The following is a 19,713-nucleotide window of genomic DNA, read 5'->3' as shown; positions in this document are numbered from 1 at the left end:
ATACTCATCATTTATAATAATAGTTCCTGTGTTTTATGCACAAACTAGTCCCACAAAATGCTCCATGGAAAATGAATCCACAGTCAAATATATTTGGGAAATGTTGCAAATTATAATCTCCTCTCAGAGAGAGAGAACAGACATTACTATATTAAAGACTGAGACATTTCAGGGGTGTAGGGAGACCTTGCTTAAATCAGCATTTCTCAAACTTACTCAAGCATGCTAATTAACTGTGTATCATTGTGTGACAATTCTTATTTGTATTATTAAGTACTAAACTTTTAAAAACTCCGCCTACTTCCAGAATACAAATGAAATGACCATTACATGAAGACATGTTAATGTCTCAAAAACAGATACCACATTTCTGTTTAGATTACAAGCAACTTGAGGACACACTTCTTGTTCTTCCAACAGCACTATGCCATTGCTTATATAACAGATATACACAACTGAAGTCTGCCTGGCACTGACGAGAAAGGCTTACCATCCATCACTATCAGCAGCATTTACATTTACACCAAACTGTACCAGGAACTTAACAATCTCTGTGTGCCCTGCACATACGGCATTGTGAAGAGCTGTGATGCCTTCATCGTTGGGCAGGCTTGGGTCATCAACCTGTATCAATAAAAAGGGTGCATATCACTCCCGTTTCTTGTCACCTGAACTGTCACTACTAACTGGCATTTTTGGGGTCAAGAGAACAGATTATCGTGGTATTTTTTAAAGTCTTAATTAAAACCTATAGGAAACTCCAATTTCTTGTCACCTGAACTGTCACCACTAACTGGTTTTTATAGGGTCAAAAGAATAGACTCTTGTAGTATTTTTAAAAATCATAATTAAAACCTATAGAAGCCAAGAAAACTATACCAAGAACAATTCTAGAAATAAGACAGACAGAATAACCACATTAAGTAGGCAGTCACTATAAAAAGGTTTTAAAAAAACTGAAGAAGTACCAGAAACTATATTCTTACAGTTATTTTTGTTTACTTATCCTCCCAACTTCCCACCACAAATTAGTTTCTAAGTAGAAGTTACCTTTGCTATGGAAAGGAAAAAAAGGTCAACTAAAAATACCTTAAATAGTAGGCTTCTGAAAATAAGGACTGTATCTCTAACTTAATACAGTATATTACGAATCCATCCACGAGCAAGTTTTAAAGAAAAATAGTGATCTCTCTTAAGAAAGAAAAGTACTCTAGAGGATTCCAAGCGAAAAGTACATTTCTGAATTATCAAAATTTTACAATCACATCTTTAAAATAGCATAGCTTATTTTGGAGCATGCTCAAGAGTTTCTCAACATAACCCCACAAACCCCAAAAGAAAACAATTTAAACATGCAATTTCTGTACAGTAGCTTTCTAATTAAAGCTTTAAAACAAAATACAAGATCATATTTAAGAAATTTACTAATTATAATTATACCTCATAAATAATTCTCTGTACAAGGTCAAATTCTCCCTCCAAAGATGAATCTAGAAGTAAAGCGAGAGGATTGAATTTCACCCTCATTCCATGAGCAATTCTCTCTGAACCAGTTTTACGTAAGTTTGTCCTTTTGCCCTGCAAAGAAAATGAATGGAAAATTAAGGATCCTGGTCTAAGCAAAAGAGACCAACAACAACAAATGGGAAGAAAACAAAGGAACTTTAAAAATATATATTTAGCACATTTTATTCAAGTATAATGTTACCAGAAAAGCATACAAATCTAATATGCAGCTTAATCAATTTTCACAAAGTAAACACCATGTAGCAAAACTGGAGGAACCTAACTTTATAAAATCTAATGAAGTTACATTTGAGTAATACATTATAGTATGAACTAAGCTCAGAATATAATCTGAAGTGGCAAATAAACTGGCTTTCTGTCAAGTATCAGATTTAGCCAAGACTGGTCTTTAAATTACCCATCTAAAATAACATAGGGCAACAGCATAGCTCTGAACTACAATAGCTAACATATACTGAATGGTTATTCATTTAGTTCTCACAAAATCCTAACATCCCTATTCTACAGATAAGAAAACTAGGGTACAACAGCCAGTAAACTCCAAATCCAGGTAGGCAGGCTTCTTTGACGCTTTCCCTCTGAACCATTTCACACCGAAATGCCTCAAGGGGAAACATATAATTAAGGTAAAGTGTACAGATTATTAGTCTGTCTTAGATATACCAAGGAGGAATCCCACTAGTCTTAAACTGTTTTAATGAGTCAGGCTAACAAAAATAAGGCAAAAAGTTAAAGGCTAGAGCTAACAACCAAAAAATAGGTCTCTTAAGCACATCCGCCAAAGTGGAAACATTTCCTGAGATGTGATAAACACACTGCACACAATTCTCTTTCATTTTATCTCAGATGCGGAAAACTGAATTTTGAAAAGCAATGAGTAGCAGTCAACACATCTCACAACGTGCAATGGCTAAAATGTTGTTCCCTGAAAAAAAGAAGTGTCGATGTTATGAAACTGTGATAATATAATTCATAAGCTGTGCAGTGTAATGACACTGTGTAAAGTCATTCTCACTTTAAAAGAATATATGAGATTGTGGCTTCTATTTCACTCAAGACCAGAAGGAAAAAGTAAATCACTTTCCTAGGAAGAGAGCAATAGAATCTTAAGAAGAAAATTTATTTTTTATAAACTCTGGTTTCCTTTTTCCTCCTTAAAAGTATGAATTATTTTGGCACAATACAGAAAAGGGAGGAAATAGCAAATAGCTGTAGTGTGAATTGGTTTTAGCTAATACAGTTCAAAACTTCATTTCTCATGTTTAAAACTCAAGTGAAGAGAATCAAGCCTTAGAACTCAGTAGGCACAGAGTTATTTAAAAGCTGTAAACCCGTATTTAAAAATTTTTTTCTAGCTTCAAACATTTATTACTACATAAAACTTGTAAACAAATGTTTACTATAAACAACAGTTAAAATAAACCTGGACAATCATTATCTTTGAATACTATCATACCTAAAAGACAAAATAAGGGAGTCAAACACATAAAGTACATTTTAGAAATCCATTAAAAATGCTATTTTGCTTTTGACCAGGTTTAAAGTAGTTCAGCATCCAAACTTCTTCCCGTGCTTGCTGAAACACAGTGACTTCAAATTAAACAGAAAAAGCAGACTTTATTTTAGACAGTCTGGGATTTTTACTTTCTCTTACCTATTTCAAAGTGACATGATAACCTTCCAAACAGAAGCTTAATATCTGGAAGGAGTACAGAAGGCATGCTCATGTCAAAACAAAGTTTCAGAATAACTTATTGTTAGAGAACAAGGAAACCTTAGAGATCACCATGTTAGCCAGAGATTTTCAAACTACTTTAAAGGGGAAGATAAGGTTAAAGCTGGGCCCACCCCGCCCTCAGCCCAGTTACCCTCCCTGCCCCAACTTCATCCAGAACTCTTCCAATGTTATTGCTGCTACAAGTTTGCGATTTCACCTAACATTTGTTTTTTTTAAATTTCACTGCTAGAAAAATTTTGAAAAAGATTGCTATCACCGATGAGGGAAGTTGCACCATCTGCCTAATTTCACACAACTAAGCTAAGTAATCAAAAGTTTCAAATCCAGGTCTTTTCAGTCTTAGTCAAGTGCTGCTTCCCTAATATGTGACATTAGCTAGTGAGGAAACAGCAAATAATGGTATTTACAGGGATAAGAACAAAACTCTGTTTCCTTCACAAATAAATGGGTTATTTCTAAAATATAAAAATGTTCTTTATATGAAATATACTGCATATAGGTAACATTTATAAAATCCACTCTGTGGTAAGGGAATTGTAACAAAAAAAGGTTAACTGGAGAAGAACAACATAATCCCCAAGGAGAACAAAACCAGGTGAGAGACTCCCAAAGTGGCCATGAGAAACCATGTTACTTACAGGAGGCAGAGAGACCTGTCCAGTGATTTCAGGTGGGCGCATGCTCCCCGACTCCTCTCCTGGCCCTTCTGGCTCCCCAGATGGGTATGGTGGGGGTGGGTATGGAGGGTATTCCTCCAGGTACACGTCAAGCAGATGGGGAGCTTCTGGATGTGGTTCTTCTGTGTTACTCTGGAGATTTGGGCTGCTGTCTGGGACTCCTTCGGGCACATAATCAAGGTCTGAAGAAGGAGCTGGCATATCATTGTCTTCTGCGCTGGCACTCCCCATATCCTCAGAGGACAAAGGCTCGGGGACCAGAGAGACCTCCTCCTTCCCGGGCTCCACATGTAAATATGGATTCTGAATTTCTACTGGGCTTTCTGGGCTGGCAGTCACTGAAGCTGACTTAGATGGGTATGATGGGACAGAGATGGTCTCCATGGCAGCTATGGTGGTCCTCTGATATAAAAGTTTCTGAATATTTGGCCCATTCGGACCCTCTGGCTCTGTAATAGAGCTACGTTTCTTTAGTGGTCTTGGTGCATTAGACAGTTTCTTTCGTAGGGCTTCTAAGTCAGCATCACTCTGGTTTCGATATGGATTAGATAAGAATGGCAGTAATTTGGTTGGGCTGAGTGGTCGAGGAATTCTTTCATTTTCATGGTTCTCCTGAACTGAAGAAACAGGTTCTGTTTCAGGTTCTGGACTTCCAGGCTTGCCCTGACTATTGAAATAAACGTTCTCTGGGTGCTGCTGTTGATTTTGGGCTGTAGCAATCACAGGCTTACCATACACTAATTGGAAAAGAAAAAAGAAACCCTGATTAGCATTAATTAAACAAAATTGGCAAATAACAGACAGCTAACACTAAAGCCTCTTTTAATTTCACAGTTGCTACTACATAATGCCCCTCAAATATAACTAATTTTTAAAAATAACAAATGACAAAGCAAGGATTCCGTCTTTGCATAATATACTTATTACTGAATCAAAACCCCCATTGATTGTAACATTATCTCATGAAACAATGAGCAAATGTTACCAATTATAAGAAATCACTGACTATAGCATCCAAATGTAAAATATCAAAGTGTGAAAAACATTTAGAACCAATGAAAATTGGTAATGCCCTCATGTATCCAAATTAAAACTAAACATGTATAATCCCATCTTTCATACTTTTCAAGTGGGAATCAATGTGAGAAGTCTTATTTGGCTTATACAATTAAGAACCACTTACATTTACCAAAGCTATTCCCCCTTAAAATTCTGATTATCCCATTTTCACCGAAGACAACAAAAAGAAAAGAGTAAGCAGTAGCATCTATAATGATTCTTTGCTAATTTTTGTTATGATGTCTTAGGTCACAATTACCTACTTATTTCATGACTACAAAGCCATTTTCATTCCATTAAAAACACAGTCAATTTTATTCCAGTCTTATAAACTAACTAATAATTTAGAAAGAACCAAACAAATTTCCAGACTGTATATTTAACACAAAATAATTTTATTATGTTTTTACTTTTAACTAACTGGTTGGTTATGTCTTCATTAGAATGACTTAAAATACAGCAGAGAGAGTTATTTTTTTAAAAATATATATACTCAGGTGCAGCTGTCCAATCCTCCAAGTGCCAAGAATATCTGGTCACACCTACAGTGAAAACACAGGCTTCTGTACTGTAATGACATGCCTGCATTTGTTTCCCACTCACCAATGAGCTCCTTCACACCTGAGACCACACCTTATACATCTATTACCCTCAATGCCTACTGCAGGAGCCGATATTTAGCAGGCATTCTTTTAAACTTCCAATGAAGAAAAAAAGCTGCAATTAAGCAAAACTCTTAGGACAGCAGCATCCGTCAAAATAAGGACTAGTTACTTTGCTGTGTGCCAAGAGATAGCTCTGGGATACAGCTTAAAAACATCAGCTTAAACACATAAGCTGAAGAACCTTACCACTCGAAAAGTGTGGTCCTCTGGTATGAGTCTTGGTCAATGCACTCTGCACAGCCTGTTGGAAGTTTTTTCCTGGAGCCTGCTGCTGTGTATACATGGAATATATTGAGCTTGCTGCCACAGTCTGGGGTTTTCTGAAGGGTGGAAGCAGGGTGTCTTTGGAAGGCTGGGGTGTGAAGGGCCGGACAGCAGCAGCAGGTGGACTTTCTTGCTTAGAACCTGGAGAAAGGGTTTGGTCTTGGCCACCTGAAGGTACACTGGGAGATAGCAGCACTCTTGGCTGCTGCCCTGCTGGTTTTGGTTTACTTCCCAGGGATATAACAGCTGTTGACAACTGCTGAGAATTTCCATCTGGCTTAATGTCTGAAGGTGGTTGATTAGTTTGTCCAAAATAAGGCAAATTAATCTGTTTTGGTTTTGTAGGAACAGGAGGTGGTACTTTAGCCACATTTTTATTTGCAGCCTGTAACACATATACACAAAAGGCCAGTTAAAATACGGAATAACTGGGTACACAGGATGCTCTAGACACCTGATATCTAATATTACAAGTTTAAGTATACATCGGAAAAATAACAGTTCAGTCAGACAAAGTGGCTCACACCTGTAATCCCAGCACTTTGGGAAGCCAAGGTGGGAGGACTGCCTGAGGAGTTAGAGATCAGCCTGGACAACATAGCAGGACCTTATCTCTACAAACAAATCACAAAAGTAGTCAGGCATAGTGGTGCACACCCATAGCCCCAGCTACTCAGGAGGCTTAGGCAGAAGGATCACCCAAGCCCATGAGGTTGAGGCTGTGGTAAGCCTGATCATGCCACTGCACTCCAGCCTGGGTGACAGAGTGAGAGCTGACTCAAAAATAAAAATAAAGCAGCTCTATATTTTTAAATTGTTAAGACGTTTTAGCTGGGCACGGTGGTTCACGCCTGTAATCCCAGCACTTTGGGAGGCAGTAGCGAGAGGATTGCCTGGGTCCAGGAGTTCGAGACCAGCCCGGGCAACTTGGCAAGACCTCGTCTCTACAAAAAATTAAAAATTAGCTGGGCATGGTGGCGTGCACCTGGGCAACAGAGTGAGACTCCAACAACAACAACAAAAAGTTGTTAAGAAGTTTTATTAATAGGAGATTTCATTAATGCAATACAACCCTTCCCCCATATGATGTCTTCCTCACTTCTACTTCCTCTTGGCAACTTAAGTGTCCACTTGAAAACATTTAACAGTCATCTTTCATAAAGATGGCACCAATAAAGGAAAACCAATCTTGTTCATTGGAGCTTCATACAATCTAGACCACTGTGATGTTAAAAACAAAAACAAAAAAACTAATTTGGAGCACTTACCCACAACCTGATTATCAAAGGTTAAGATCCTAACAGTTATAGAAGATTCACCATAAAATTATTTGATGTAATGTCAGCTCCAAATTATGAAGAAATAAGATACCTGAACAGCACAAATAAATGTTCTTCAATGCACTTATACTTTTTAGAGAATCACACAAAAATATGACAGAAGCAAGCATGTCGGTAATTTGCCAACATGTGTGGAAGCACAGACAGACTGAAGCAAGAGCTATTAAAATAACAGAATGCTCTTATACCTTCTAATCTCTCAGACATACCGTTTCTTCTGCTCTCCCTTATATAATACTTTCCCTTTCTAAAAACTGCATTATAGGATTACTATTAAATTTTAAAACCAGGACATTCTTAGGTACCTGAGCATCCCGCAAGATATCTTCACTGCTCTGGTTTTTTCTCAGAGTACCAAATGAGGGCGGGGCAGCAGACTGATCCACCGTGTCAAACATTGAGAAGGGACGTACTTTCTTTTCTCTCTCTCTCAAGGGAACCTCTCCATCATCAACTGAAGACAGAAAAAAAAAATCAAAATATTAGACTGTTTGGAATAAAATTTCTTATTCATCTGTAAGTTTCTCTCTCCTAAATCTCTCTGAAACTCCATACTCACTAAGTGCCTTTTTTTTTTTTGAGTCTCACTCTGTTGCCCAGACTGGAGTGCAGTGGCCGCTCCCAGTCACCGCAGCTTCGACCTGCTGGGCTCCGGTAATCCTTCCGCCTCAGCCTTCCAAATAGCTAGAACTACAGGCGTGCACTACCACGTCTGGCTAAGTTTTTTATTTATTGTAGAGATGAGGTCTCACCAAGTTGCCCAGGCGGGTCTCGAACACACGGGCTCAGGCAATTCACTCACCTCAGCCTCCCAAGGCGCGGGATTACAGGCTGAGCCACTGAGCCGGGCAGTGCTTTCCGTTTTTAAGTTAAATTGATAAAAGAATAACCCAAACACTATGATGACATTTAGTTTCCCACCTAAATGAAGGTGTTCTGGAAATAAATTAAATACTGTTAATTACTGTCCCTAGTCTTAACACACTAGAAAATGAACTGTCTAAAAAGAATACAAAGCACCTTTGAGATGACCAAAATAGGATATTCAGGAATAGCACAAATAAAGTTCACCTTGATCCAGAGCATTCCCAGCATTTTGAGGTACAGAAGCAGAGCCTTGGCTCGGGAAAAAATCTGCATTTGAAGGACTCCAATCAGGGCCAACTGGATGGATTTTAGAGCCTAGAACACAGAAAAGCAGCTATAAATAACTCAGCATTCTAAAGAGATTTTTAATGGTTTGTTTTACTGCTAAGACTTTTATCCTCTAAAAACAGCTTTAAATTCCAGACTCACAACCCTCCAGTAAACTTACTTAGAAAATACTGTATTAGAGTTTATATTTCTAATACTCAAGCAATTCAAAGTTGGTCATAGCAAATAGAAAGTATACTTGAATCAGCAAAGACATGTTTTTTGGTTTTTTTTTGGTTTGTTTTTCTGAGTTGGAGTCACACTCTGGAGCCCAGGCTGGAGTGTAGCAGTGGCACACTCACGGCCACGGCAGCCACGACCTGCTGGGCTCAGATGATGCTTCCACCTCAGCCTCCCAAGTAGCTGAAACTACAGGCACGTGCCACCACACCCAACTAATTTTTGATTTATTGTAGAGATGAGGTCTCGCCAAGTTGCCCAGGCTGGTTTCAAACCCATGAGCTCAGGCAATCCTCTCACCTCAGCCTCCCAAAGTGCTGGGATTATAGACATGGGTCACCACATCTAGCCAGACATCTTATTCTTTAGAGAAAACATCACCATTATACCCAAAAAGTGATTTCCAATTCAATAGTCCTAAGGCTCTAAGGTATATCTTATAAATGATACCTTAAGTGATACATATGTAACAAAAATAACTATGGACTCGTAACCCAGGACGACTTTAACTTAGCCCTTCACCAATCAGTATATTCAGGATTTTTCTACACTGATACTTAAATTTCAAAAGCCACTGCTTTCATTTTTCTTTACAGAAACAAAACAAATATAACTCTTTCCACAGTAAAATCCAGACTACTCGGCACCATTGCTTCATGGTTCTAACTACGGCAAAATAATAAATACTTCTAAAATTAGCTATTTTTTGCATATGATAATGGTTAGGAGAAAAGAGACAATACTGGCTATTACTTTCTCCTTCCAGTGGTCTGAATGACAAGGTCATTAAAGGATATTTTAGCCTGCTTTCCTACAACTCTCCCTTTATTTTCTCCCTCCACTACAAAACTCTAACAAACCTTTTCCTGCACCCAAAGACTCCAGAGGATGCAAAGATTACTTTCGCAAGCCTCTGTCATGTTCACTTTTAATCTCCCAATATGTTTACCTTTATTCTAACAATCATCAGCAGAAAAATTCTCACATATAAGCACATATGAATATTTAAACCATTCATCAACAGAACAGAGTCACAACCTCAGATTCTGTAAAGATGATACCACTAACACTTACATATATGGTGTTTTTACACAAAATGAGTAGTTCTCAAGTTATTAGCATCAGTCAGATCAAAATTTCCTCAGGAACAAAAAGGAACTTTTTAAAACGATTTCAACCCTCAGCCCGCATAATGAACATTTATATTCCTAACCCCGAATTGTACCCCACATAATTAAAATAAAAAATTTAAAAAATAAAAAAAATTTCAGATTTGTAAAGATATTATATTTTAGTTCCTAAGAGAATCATATTACTTAAGATTTTAAAAACTCATCATTGTATAACTATGACATATCAAAATAAATTTTTAAAAAACTTATTGCACTAGAATACAAAGGAATTTTTAGAATTTAAACATAAAAATGAATACACATTTTTTAAACCTCAAGCTTGGGAGAAAAAATAGTGGGGATGGGGAAGAACTAAGCTGTGTAAGGACTTGGAAATGACCTAAGTTTACCTTTAGTTTGTGAAGTGGCCCCAGACCTCATATTGGGCAGTGTCTGTACTTTCATTGGCCCCTCTGAAGCCTGCATGAGCAAGGAAGTATCTGGCAGGGCCGGCTTCACCAGCAGTTCAGGCCTTGAGGGCATCCGAGGCATAGTAGAGGACTGGATGTAGGGACCCACGGCAGCCACGCGGCTTGGGGCTGACACAGCTTGCTGGGGAAGAGTTCCATCAGATGAAACCTTAGGAAAAAAAAGTACAAGTTTTTAGTATCTCTAGTCAAACTTTAAAATTTTTCTTAAATGAACACTTTCAGAATCTAGCCACAGAGTCCACAAAAAACATTCCAAAATAAATACTCCACAATGAACTCTCACCCATATTTTATTACAAGTACTAGAAAGAAAGTTACATAGGTAATAACATTAAAAAGCGAAAAAGCAGTGGATTATCTTCTGAGGATCCATACGCACTGTCACTCTTTTTAGAGGGCACAGTGACCAATGATTCTGAAGAAGCTGCTTATGAATAACCGACCTCACTGGGCTGGTCATCTTTCGCCCTCCTATCCCAGCCATCACAAAACAGCCCACTTACTGGTAGATTTTCTTTTTGCTGCAGAGCTGCCTTCTTCTTCCACAGCCGGTCCCTCAACTCATTAACACGCTTATCCATGACTGCCACTTCTGAATTGCGCTTATTCAAACACTCCCTCTGTTGTTGTAGCTTGGCATTCTGCTCTTGATTCAATTTGTTTCTTAACTGAATAAAACAGAGAGAAGGGGGAAAAAGGTAGCCAAGGAGTAGGAAGAAAAATGTCTCAAACAGATAATCATATGGTTAACTATTATATAATTTCTAAAAATGTAAGGTCCCTCCCTTCATGCTTCTCATCTCATGGTTTAAAATTAAGTGACACCCTTGCTTAGACCATCGGTTGTGGTTATGAGAAATGGCTCAAATTTCCTGTTCAGAGTATTATAAAGTTTATTCTGGATTCTGTGGAGTTTAGGTTCCCCACACCTGCCATCCCCCTTTAAGGAAAAGCAACTGAAATCTAGCACTTCTTGCCACTTTTATGAACAGCTCTAGTTTTCTGGAGAGGGTTATGCAATATTTAATAAGCAGCTCTTGGGCCGAATGCGATGGCTCACACCTGTAATCCCAGCACTTTGGAATGCCAAGGCAGGAGGATCGCTTGAAGTAAGGAGTTCAAGACCAGCCTGGGCAACACAGCAAGACCTCATCTCTGTAACACACACACATGTATATACATACACATATATAAGAAGATAATAAGCAACTATGGTATACCTGCAGCTCCTTGTAGAGTCGATCAAGCTCAGCCACCGCAGACTGGCTGTCATGGTGGCCATCAATCCTGCCATTCTTAAGCATCTCCAGCTGTCTTGTAAGTTCCTCTACTTTTGATACTGCCAAAACGAGCTCCCTCTGTTTTTGCTGGAACAAACTATTCATCTGTTCAATTTCCTCCACTAGAATGAGAGAGAGAACAGCAACAACAATTGAAAAGAAATATGAGAATGGACTACTTCCCAGGCGAGCAGGCTTTACAATAAACTTTCCAACTTTTAAAAAAATAGAAAAATGTTTCAGAATGTCCTAGAACCAAAGTATTTCTTTTAGAAGCAACTGAAAGCATCACAGACATCTCTAAATATCTATGCTTCAGTTTCAAAGTGTCTTTATCAGAATTTGTACTATCAGTATTAAACATTAAACTTCAAATTTTAGAAACAATGAAATTACTTTAGAACTTTCCTCTCAAATTCATAATGGTAGAAGAAACAAATCACTGAAATTTTTATTAAAATGATATTGTAATAGATGAAGTTATTATATGAATAAAAATCCTTGCCTTCATCAAATTCTTAGTCAAAAAACATTAAAGGGGGAAAAGATGCTACATTTTCCAATGGTATCTTAGACACTTTGTATAAAGCATTCAACAACTAAATTCAATTCAGAGGAACCAGCAGCAACAAAACTGCAGTGAATTATATTTTTTTCAAAAAATTCCTTTTAAATTTATCTATAGGCCAAGTGTAGTAGCTCATGTCTCTAATCCCCATTACAGGGAGGCTGAAGCAGGAGGATCACTTGAGACCAGGAGTTCAAGACCATCTTGGGCAACATAATGAGACCCTGTCTCAAAAATATAAACGAAAAAAAGGTTTTAAGTCATCTACAAAGATTAAAAACTTCCTACGCCAAGGTGACTTCTTACACTAAAACAGTATAACAAGTAGTCTTTAGCATTAAAGTATACCTACTAAGAGTAACTCACCAAGTTTCCCATTGCTTAGTCTCTTCTGTTCCACATGGCCTTTAAGCGCTCTCACTTTTTTTAGCTTAGCTTCCTGATTCTCAGCTATTTCTTTTAGCCTCTTAAGCTTCTCCTGCTCAGCAGCTTGTTGCTGTTGACGTTGATCTTGTTGTTTCAGAAACTTTAAGCGTTGTTCCTAAAGATAAAATCAATCATTAGGTATGTCATTTTAAGCAGCTATACCACTAACCCCAAAATAATCCAATCATAACCCTTCGATGCCAAGATTGAGGGGCACCAGTAACTTTGTTCTGATCTCACCATCTGCCCTATATGATGCCATCAGAGACTCAAAACAGAAGTTTGTTCAAAACAGACACTCCTGAGCTCACCCTAGAATCTCCTAAGGATAAGTTCCGGAAATCAGTATTTTTAATCCAGATGGTTCTTATGGGATCATTTGGTTTTTAATCCAAATGGTTCTTATGGGACAAAGAAGGGAGCTAGTTTTCATAAACTGCTGCAACAATTTTAATAAGTTCATGTAGAAATGGGAGACAGTATAAGCAAGTAGTTAAATGCACAGGATTTGGAGTAAATTTAAATTCAAACTTAACCTCTGCCACTTATTAGCTATGAGACTTTGAACAAATTACATAACCTCACAGAGTACAAGTCTGTTTCTTCATTTATCAACTGGGAATGTTACTATTGTGAGGATTAAATTAAATGTAAATTTCTTTTAACAGTATCTTACATAGTATACACCCAATAAATGATAACTGAAAAGAGCTAAAAGAATACTAACACCTTCAGAAAATTGTAATTATGGAATTTGACATTTTGTTTCTATTACATTAAAATTTTTAACTAAAACTGAGTAACAGAGCCACAGAATTTATAACCAAAGGTAAACTACTTCTTAGATCAATATGCCTAAAACATATTAATAACTTGGAAATAATTTGAAAACAAGGACCCTGGCTGAGGTAGGAGGATTACTTGAGCCCAGGAGTTTAAGTTCAGCCTGGGCAACATAGTGAGACTCCATCTCTTTAAAAAGCAAAAAACAAAGACCCAAGGTGAGAGATTTATTCAACTATCAACGTTTTTATTTGAATACATGTCCTTGCTACTCAAAGCAACAGTAGCCTCCGCATCACTTGGGAGCTTGTTAAAATGCAGAATCTCAAATTCCAACCCATTCCCACTGAAATCAAAATATGCAATTAAACAAGCTCCCTAGGAGATTCATATGCATCTTAAAGTTTGAGAGGCAATGATACACATGTTTTGAAAAGTGAAAAGGCTGGTGTCTAGCATTACAACTAGAAATGGCTGTGCAGGAAGCCTAGGAAGTATTAACGGAAGTCCACAATGTGTGTTGAGAACTGTCATGAAGAGTCCCTGGCCATTACTTCAAAGCCCTGCTGGGTAACTTGCCCTGTCAAACCATCAACTGTCTACCCCAGCTTCAGTGACCCTATAATCACTAGAAGGCTGGTCAGTGTGGAAACTGAGTGTTTAGGCCAGGGGTTGGAAACTCCAGCCTGCAGGCCAAATCCAGCTTGCTATCTGTGTTTTTAAGTAAAAGTTTTACTGGAACACAGCCACAGCCATTTGTTTACCTATTATCTATGGCCACTTACAACAGCAGAGTTGAGCAGTTGCAACAGAACCAGCAAAGCCTGCAAAGTCTAAAATACGTACCATGTGGCCCTTTACAGAGAAAGGTTTGCTGGAGCTGGTTTAGACTGGAAGCCTATGGATGGCAGGAGAAGCCAGTACTTCAAACAGTGAAGAGGCTTCTTATGCTTTCCGTGTTCAAGGCCAAGACTAGGATTACTTTGTAGGCAAAGAATGTCCCCAAATAAGGGCAAGCAATCTATTATTGGTGCCAAGTGCAGAAGGGGATGATATTAGCATTAGTAAACTTTAAAGTTTCTCTTGCTATAGCCCAGAGTAGTTCTCGGTAACAAAGATGAAGGGCTCTTTATGCCTTTCCTGTCTGACACCCAACACAGCATGGTTAACCTTGAATCAGGAGTAAGGATCTTGTATTAGGATAATATAAGAATTTCTACAAAATGCTCTAAAAGAAATGGAAGAAATTACCAAATAGCAATATGAGACAATATTAACTAATAACTATGAGGTAAATGGCTTAATAATGAAGGTAGAATGTAAGCAACTTTACACATACATCAAATAGTGACCTATTAGGTCTTTTAAAATAAGACACTACCTTAGTAGCCAGCATTTGTTGCTGTGCCTCAATTTGCTGCTGCTGGCGAGATGCCATTTCCTGAAGTTCTGCAAGAGTCAGATCCATCCTAGGACTATTAACCTTCAAATAAAAACACAAACAAATACAATCCAACTTACTATAAAATGACCACAGAGATTCCTCCCTCAAAGGTCTACTTAAAAGCTTCATCAGAATTAACCATGACAAAATTATTTAGCTACTTTTCTTTCATAATTTTTTTTTTTTGAGTTGGAGTCTCACTCTGTCGCTCAGACTGGAGTGCAGTGGCCGCTCCCGGCCACTGCAGCCTCGACCTGCTGGGCTCCGGCGATCCTTCCGCCTCAGCCTTCGAGTCGGAATTACAGGCGCACGCTACCACGCCCAACTGACTTTTTGATTTATTGTAGAGATGAGGTCTCGCTGCCCAGGCGGGTCTCGAACCCGCGGGCTCAGGCAATCCATTCACCTCAGCCTCCCAAAGGCACGGGAAAACAGGCTGAGCCACCGAGCCCGACTTCTTTCATAACATTAAACAGACCATTAACTTTTAATATTCACCATACTGACTTTTTAAGGTATAAAACATATTAATATACAGACCAATAATCTTTTATTTTAAATTATAAATTTTAAATTAAATAGTTTCAACAGTCAGGAACAAAATGGTGGAACAATTCAGAATTGCCTTGTTCTGTAGTTAATTTATATGAGAACAGTAGTGTTTAATCACAGTAAACATGATCTGAGGCACTGACAACAAACTTAGAATACAATCATCAAGATTCAAGACACATTAAGTTAACAGAAACAAAGCAAGGATGTCTACTCTCACAACATCTACTCAAAACTGTCCTGGAGGTTCTAGCCAGTGCAATAAACAAGAAAGAGAAATAAACAGCATTCAGGATAGGTCAGAAAGAAGTTAAACTGCCTTTACTCATAGACAACATAATCATCTGAAAGAAAACTCTATGGAATCTACAAAAAAGCTACCAGACTAATAAGTTATGTAGATTGTAGGATACAAAAAAAATCAATTATATTTCTGTATATTAGAAATAATCAGAAATTAAAATTCTGTAAATGTCATTTACAATAGTATCAAAATATGAAATATTTAGGGATAAATTTAGTAAGTATACAAGAGCTACACACTGGAATCTTCAAAACATTGCTGAAAGAAGATCTAAATAAATGGAGAAATATACAATGTTCAAGAATGAAAAGCTCAATATTACAAGATGGCAATTCTTCTCAAACTGATTTATAGATCCAATGGAATCCGAACTGAAATCCCAACAGACTTTTTCGTAAAAAATGAGAAGCTGACTCTAAAATTCATGTGGAGTACAAAGCATCTAAAATAACCAAAGGAATTTTGAAAAGAAAAAAGTTGGAGAACTTACACCACCTAACTTTAAGACTTATAAAGTTCCAGTAACCAATACAGGGTGGTACTGACGTCAAGATAGATAAGTAGATCAAGGAAACAGAATAGAGAGAACAAAAATAGGCCCACACATACATGGGGCAATTGATTTCAGACAAAAGGTAGGAGTGACTGAATGAAAAAAGAATATTCTTTTCAACAAATATTGCTTGCACAATTGGATATCCATATAATAAAACAAAATGAACTTTGATTCGCACACAATTTGCAAATGTTAACTCAACAGGAATCATAGATTTAAAACCCAAAACTACAAAACTTCTAAAGAAAAAAATGGAGAGAAAAAAAATCTCTGTGACTCCGGGTTAGACAGAGTTCTTAGACACAACACTTAAAGTACGCTCTGTAAAAGAAAAAAATCAACTGTACTTCAACAAAATCAAGAACTTTTGCTCTTCAAAAGGAACTGTTAAAAAAGAAAAAAAGACAAGTCACATACTGGGGGAAAAAAATGTGAAAATCCTATATCTGACAAAAAGACTTGAGTCTTGAAGTCCTTGAATATATAAAGAACTCTCAAACTCAATAAGAAATCAAACACCCCAAAAAAGAAAAAAATAGGCAAAAGAGGTGAAGAAATATTGCAACAAAGAAGATACAGAGGGCAAATAAGCACATGAAAAGATGTCCAAAGTCATTACTCATTATAGAAATGCAAATTAAAACCATAATGCAATACCACTACACATGTATTAGAATTATTAAGTTAATTACTAAATTAAAAAGATTGACCATACAAAATGTTATGTGGAAAAACTGAAACTCTGGTGGGAATGTAAAATATATAATTATTTTGGAAACATCTGGCAGCTTCTTAAAAAGTTAACATATACTGACCATACGACCCAGCTATTCCACTCCTAAATATTTAATCTAGAGGTATAAAAGCATAAGTCCATATAAACACTTGTACCCAAATATTTATAGCAGCTTGATATGGAATAGTCAAAACCTAGAAACAACTTGAGTGTCCATCATCAGGTAACAGATAAATAAATTGTGCTATATCCAGATGATGGAATACCTCAGCAAGAAAAGGAATTAAATATTGATATACACAACACCATGGGTGAATCTCAAAATAATTACACTGAGTGAAACCAGACAAAGAAAGAGTAAATTCTAAATAATTCCATTTATACTAGATTCCAGAAAATACTACTAATTTATACTGACAGAAAATGGGAACAGTTTCTTGAAAATGGGGAGACATAGCAGGAAACTGCTGGGAGGGGAGTAGGGAAGCAGGATTGGCAGTAGTGGGAATCACCTGGGGAAGGGGGGACACACCTCATCAGCAAGGGTACCTGCATAATGAACATTTGTATACCTAATCCTGAATTGTAACCCCACATCTTTAAAATTAAAAAAAAAAAAATTAAAAGAAAATGGGGGGACACGGAGGGATTACAAAGGAGGAAACTTTGGGGAGTGATGAGTAATTTCATTATCTTGGCTATAGTGAGTTTCACAAGTATATATATCTGTCAAACTGTATACTTTAAATTTGTGCAATTTACTGCATGTCAATTATACTTCCATAAAGTCAGGTTTAAAAATGAAAACAAAAAACACTAAACCCCAGTTGATGGGGGCAAATACATTATGACCATTTGTACTAAAAAAAAAACCTTGTTAATGGCTAAAATAATTTTTGTAATCCTTATATCAACTTTTCATCATCGTCAGATAACTGTAAGATCAAAGAATCAAAAAAGGAAGAATCTCAGGAAAGGCACAGTAGGAACAAATGGTACTTTAGATGATGTGAATTCTAATGTAAATTTACTAGAGATTGGAGAAAGGTAATTTAGCTAATCCTTAATGGAACTAAAAATTCTGAGCTTTGGAAAGAAATGTCTTCAGTGTAAGTGCTCAAATTCATATGCAATAGCAAAAGCATAAATATTTAACTTTCCATTTTTTCTAAAAGTAACTATAGCAACAAATAAAATCATCAAAAAAAATACTTGCTCAAGCTTGCTCAACATTCATTTTGTTCTAAATCTGTGGTGCATTCAGCATACAATTTCTTTTCTTTTTTTTTTTTTGAGTTGGAGTCTCACTCTGTCACCCAGGCTGGAGTGCAGTGGTACACTCGCTGCCACCCCATCGTTGACTTGCAGGGCTCCAGCGATCCTTCCGCCTCAGCCTTTCAAGTAGCTGGAACTATAGGTGTGCACTACCACGCCTGGCTGATTTTTGATTTACTGTAGCGGCGAGGTCTCGCCAAGTTGCCCAGGTTGGTCTCAGACCCATGGGTTCAGGCAATCCACTTGCCTTGGCCTCCCAAAGTGCTGGGTTTACAGGCTGAGCCACCACTGAGCCTGGCCACAATTTCTTACAACAGTCAGTCACATAGAGATCCTTTTATAGTTGCTATAAAATAAATTTAAAATAACCTTCAGAAAAGTCATCCTTATTCATCCTTTTCTGAAGAAGAAAGTAACAATGAATGATATTTAAAGGTCAAAAAAGAAATATCATTGTGGTATATAAAGTACTGATAAAAACAGTCACTTACGCCATTCTCCTTTCTTCGATGTTCACCAGGAGCTTTTACACCATTTCTTTTTAAACCCGGATCCTGAGACCTTGATCCACTCACTAAGCACAAAATTCAAAAACTATGCATTAACACAGAGTTGACAGATACTGTAAGTACCAGTTCATTTTTTCGTTCTATTGGTATTGCTGTTTGATACTTTAAGTTGAACACATACTTAAAATACTTTTTAGTAGATAGCATTGGAGTTAAGTTCTCATAATTTAGCCTGTTTTGTAAAATCAGTTTTGTGGAACAATGAATAGTTAGCACTAAGAAATATTACATGCCACCTACTCATTAGAAAAGCTGTCTGATTCACACACCAAAGGAGAAAAAAATAAAATTAATGTACTTCTGACTATAGATATGCTCATACTATTTGTTTAAAATTGCACCTCCTAGTTCTCTATTTAGCTACTCAGTAGTAAAAAGAGGAATAATTGAAAATTAAATCTGTCCATCTTTGTCCTCAATCACATCGTTTTACATTTATTATAGGAAGGAAGCACTTAAAAGGAGAACAAGTAGTATTTTGATTATTTGGTTTATTGAACACATTTTGTAGGAATTCATTAAGTACTATAAAATACTTTCCCATTTATTTAAATTTTTTTTTAAGTCCATTTTCTAAGTTTGGAAACATACCAACTGGAAACCACTGTATATTCTGCTTTTTTGGCTAAAAAAATGTTTTAAGCCACAATACATGGAACTTTCAGTATCACTTAATGTATAATAAAAGTCTTAATTTAAACTAATATAAGAAACAAATAATAGCAACAGAGAGTTTTTAAAGTACATTAAGTTAAGCTCATACTTGTACTTCTCAGAAATTAAAAAAAATTATCAGATCACCGCCTAAGAAATTTTACATTAAAATTTCCTTTGACTTCAATGCTATTATAACTGCTAGGAATCTTAACACATATTCCCAGGCTAAAAAATAAATAAATAAATATGGCTTGGTGGCAAGTGCATAGTCCCACCTGCTAAGGAGGTTTGAGACAGGAAGATCACTTAAGGCCAG

At 36.9% G+C, this 19,713-nt stretch overlaps 1 protein-coding gene across 1 annotated transcript in view; it reads right to left on the bottom strand.

The window, feature by feature from the left end:
* The window catches only part of TP53BP2 (tumor protein p53 binding protein 2), a 63,593-nt gene that overhangs the window by 7,868 nt on the left and 36,012 nt on the right, over positions 1-19,713 (bottom strand). The window contains exons 4-15 of the mRNA XM_008070061.1: positions 18,663-18,745; positions 14,686-14,787; positions 12,462-12,636; positions 11,468-11,649; positions 10,751-10,915; positions 10,167-10,395; positions 8,342-8,452; positions 7,576-7,724; positions 5,853-6,315; positions 3,904-4,679; positions 1,441-1,578; positions 491-624 (exon numbers count right to left, since the gene is read on the bottom strand). Coding sequence (XP_008068252.1) covers positions 491-624; positions 1,441-1,578; positions 3,904-4,679; positions 5,853-6,315; positions 7,576-7,724; positions 8,342-8,452; positions 10,167-10,395; positions 10,751-10,915; positions 11,468-11,649; positions 12,462-12,636; positions 14,686-14,787; positions 18,663-18,745 — 2,707 coding nt within the window. The remainder of the gene's footprint in view (positions 1-490; positions 625-1,440; positions 1,579-3,903; positions 4,680-5,852; positions 6,316-7,575; positions 7,725-8,341; positions 8,453-10,166; positions 10,396-10,750; positions 10,916-11,467; positions 11,650-12,461; positions 12,637-14,685; positions 14,788-18,662; positions 18,746-19,713) is intronic.

This window comes from Carlito syrichta, unplaced genomic scaffold (assembly GCF_000164805.1).
Source record: "Carlito syrichta isolate Samal-C Ts95f unplaced genomic scaffold, Tarsius_syrichta-2.0.1 Scaffold312843, whole genome shotgun sequence".
NCBI lineage: Eukaryota > Metazoa > Chordata > Mammalia > Primates > Tarsiidae > Carlito > Carlito syrichta.
The sequence above is the reverse complement of the archived record's forward strand: the minus strand, read 5'-3'. Positions and strand labels throughout refer to the sequence as shown.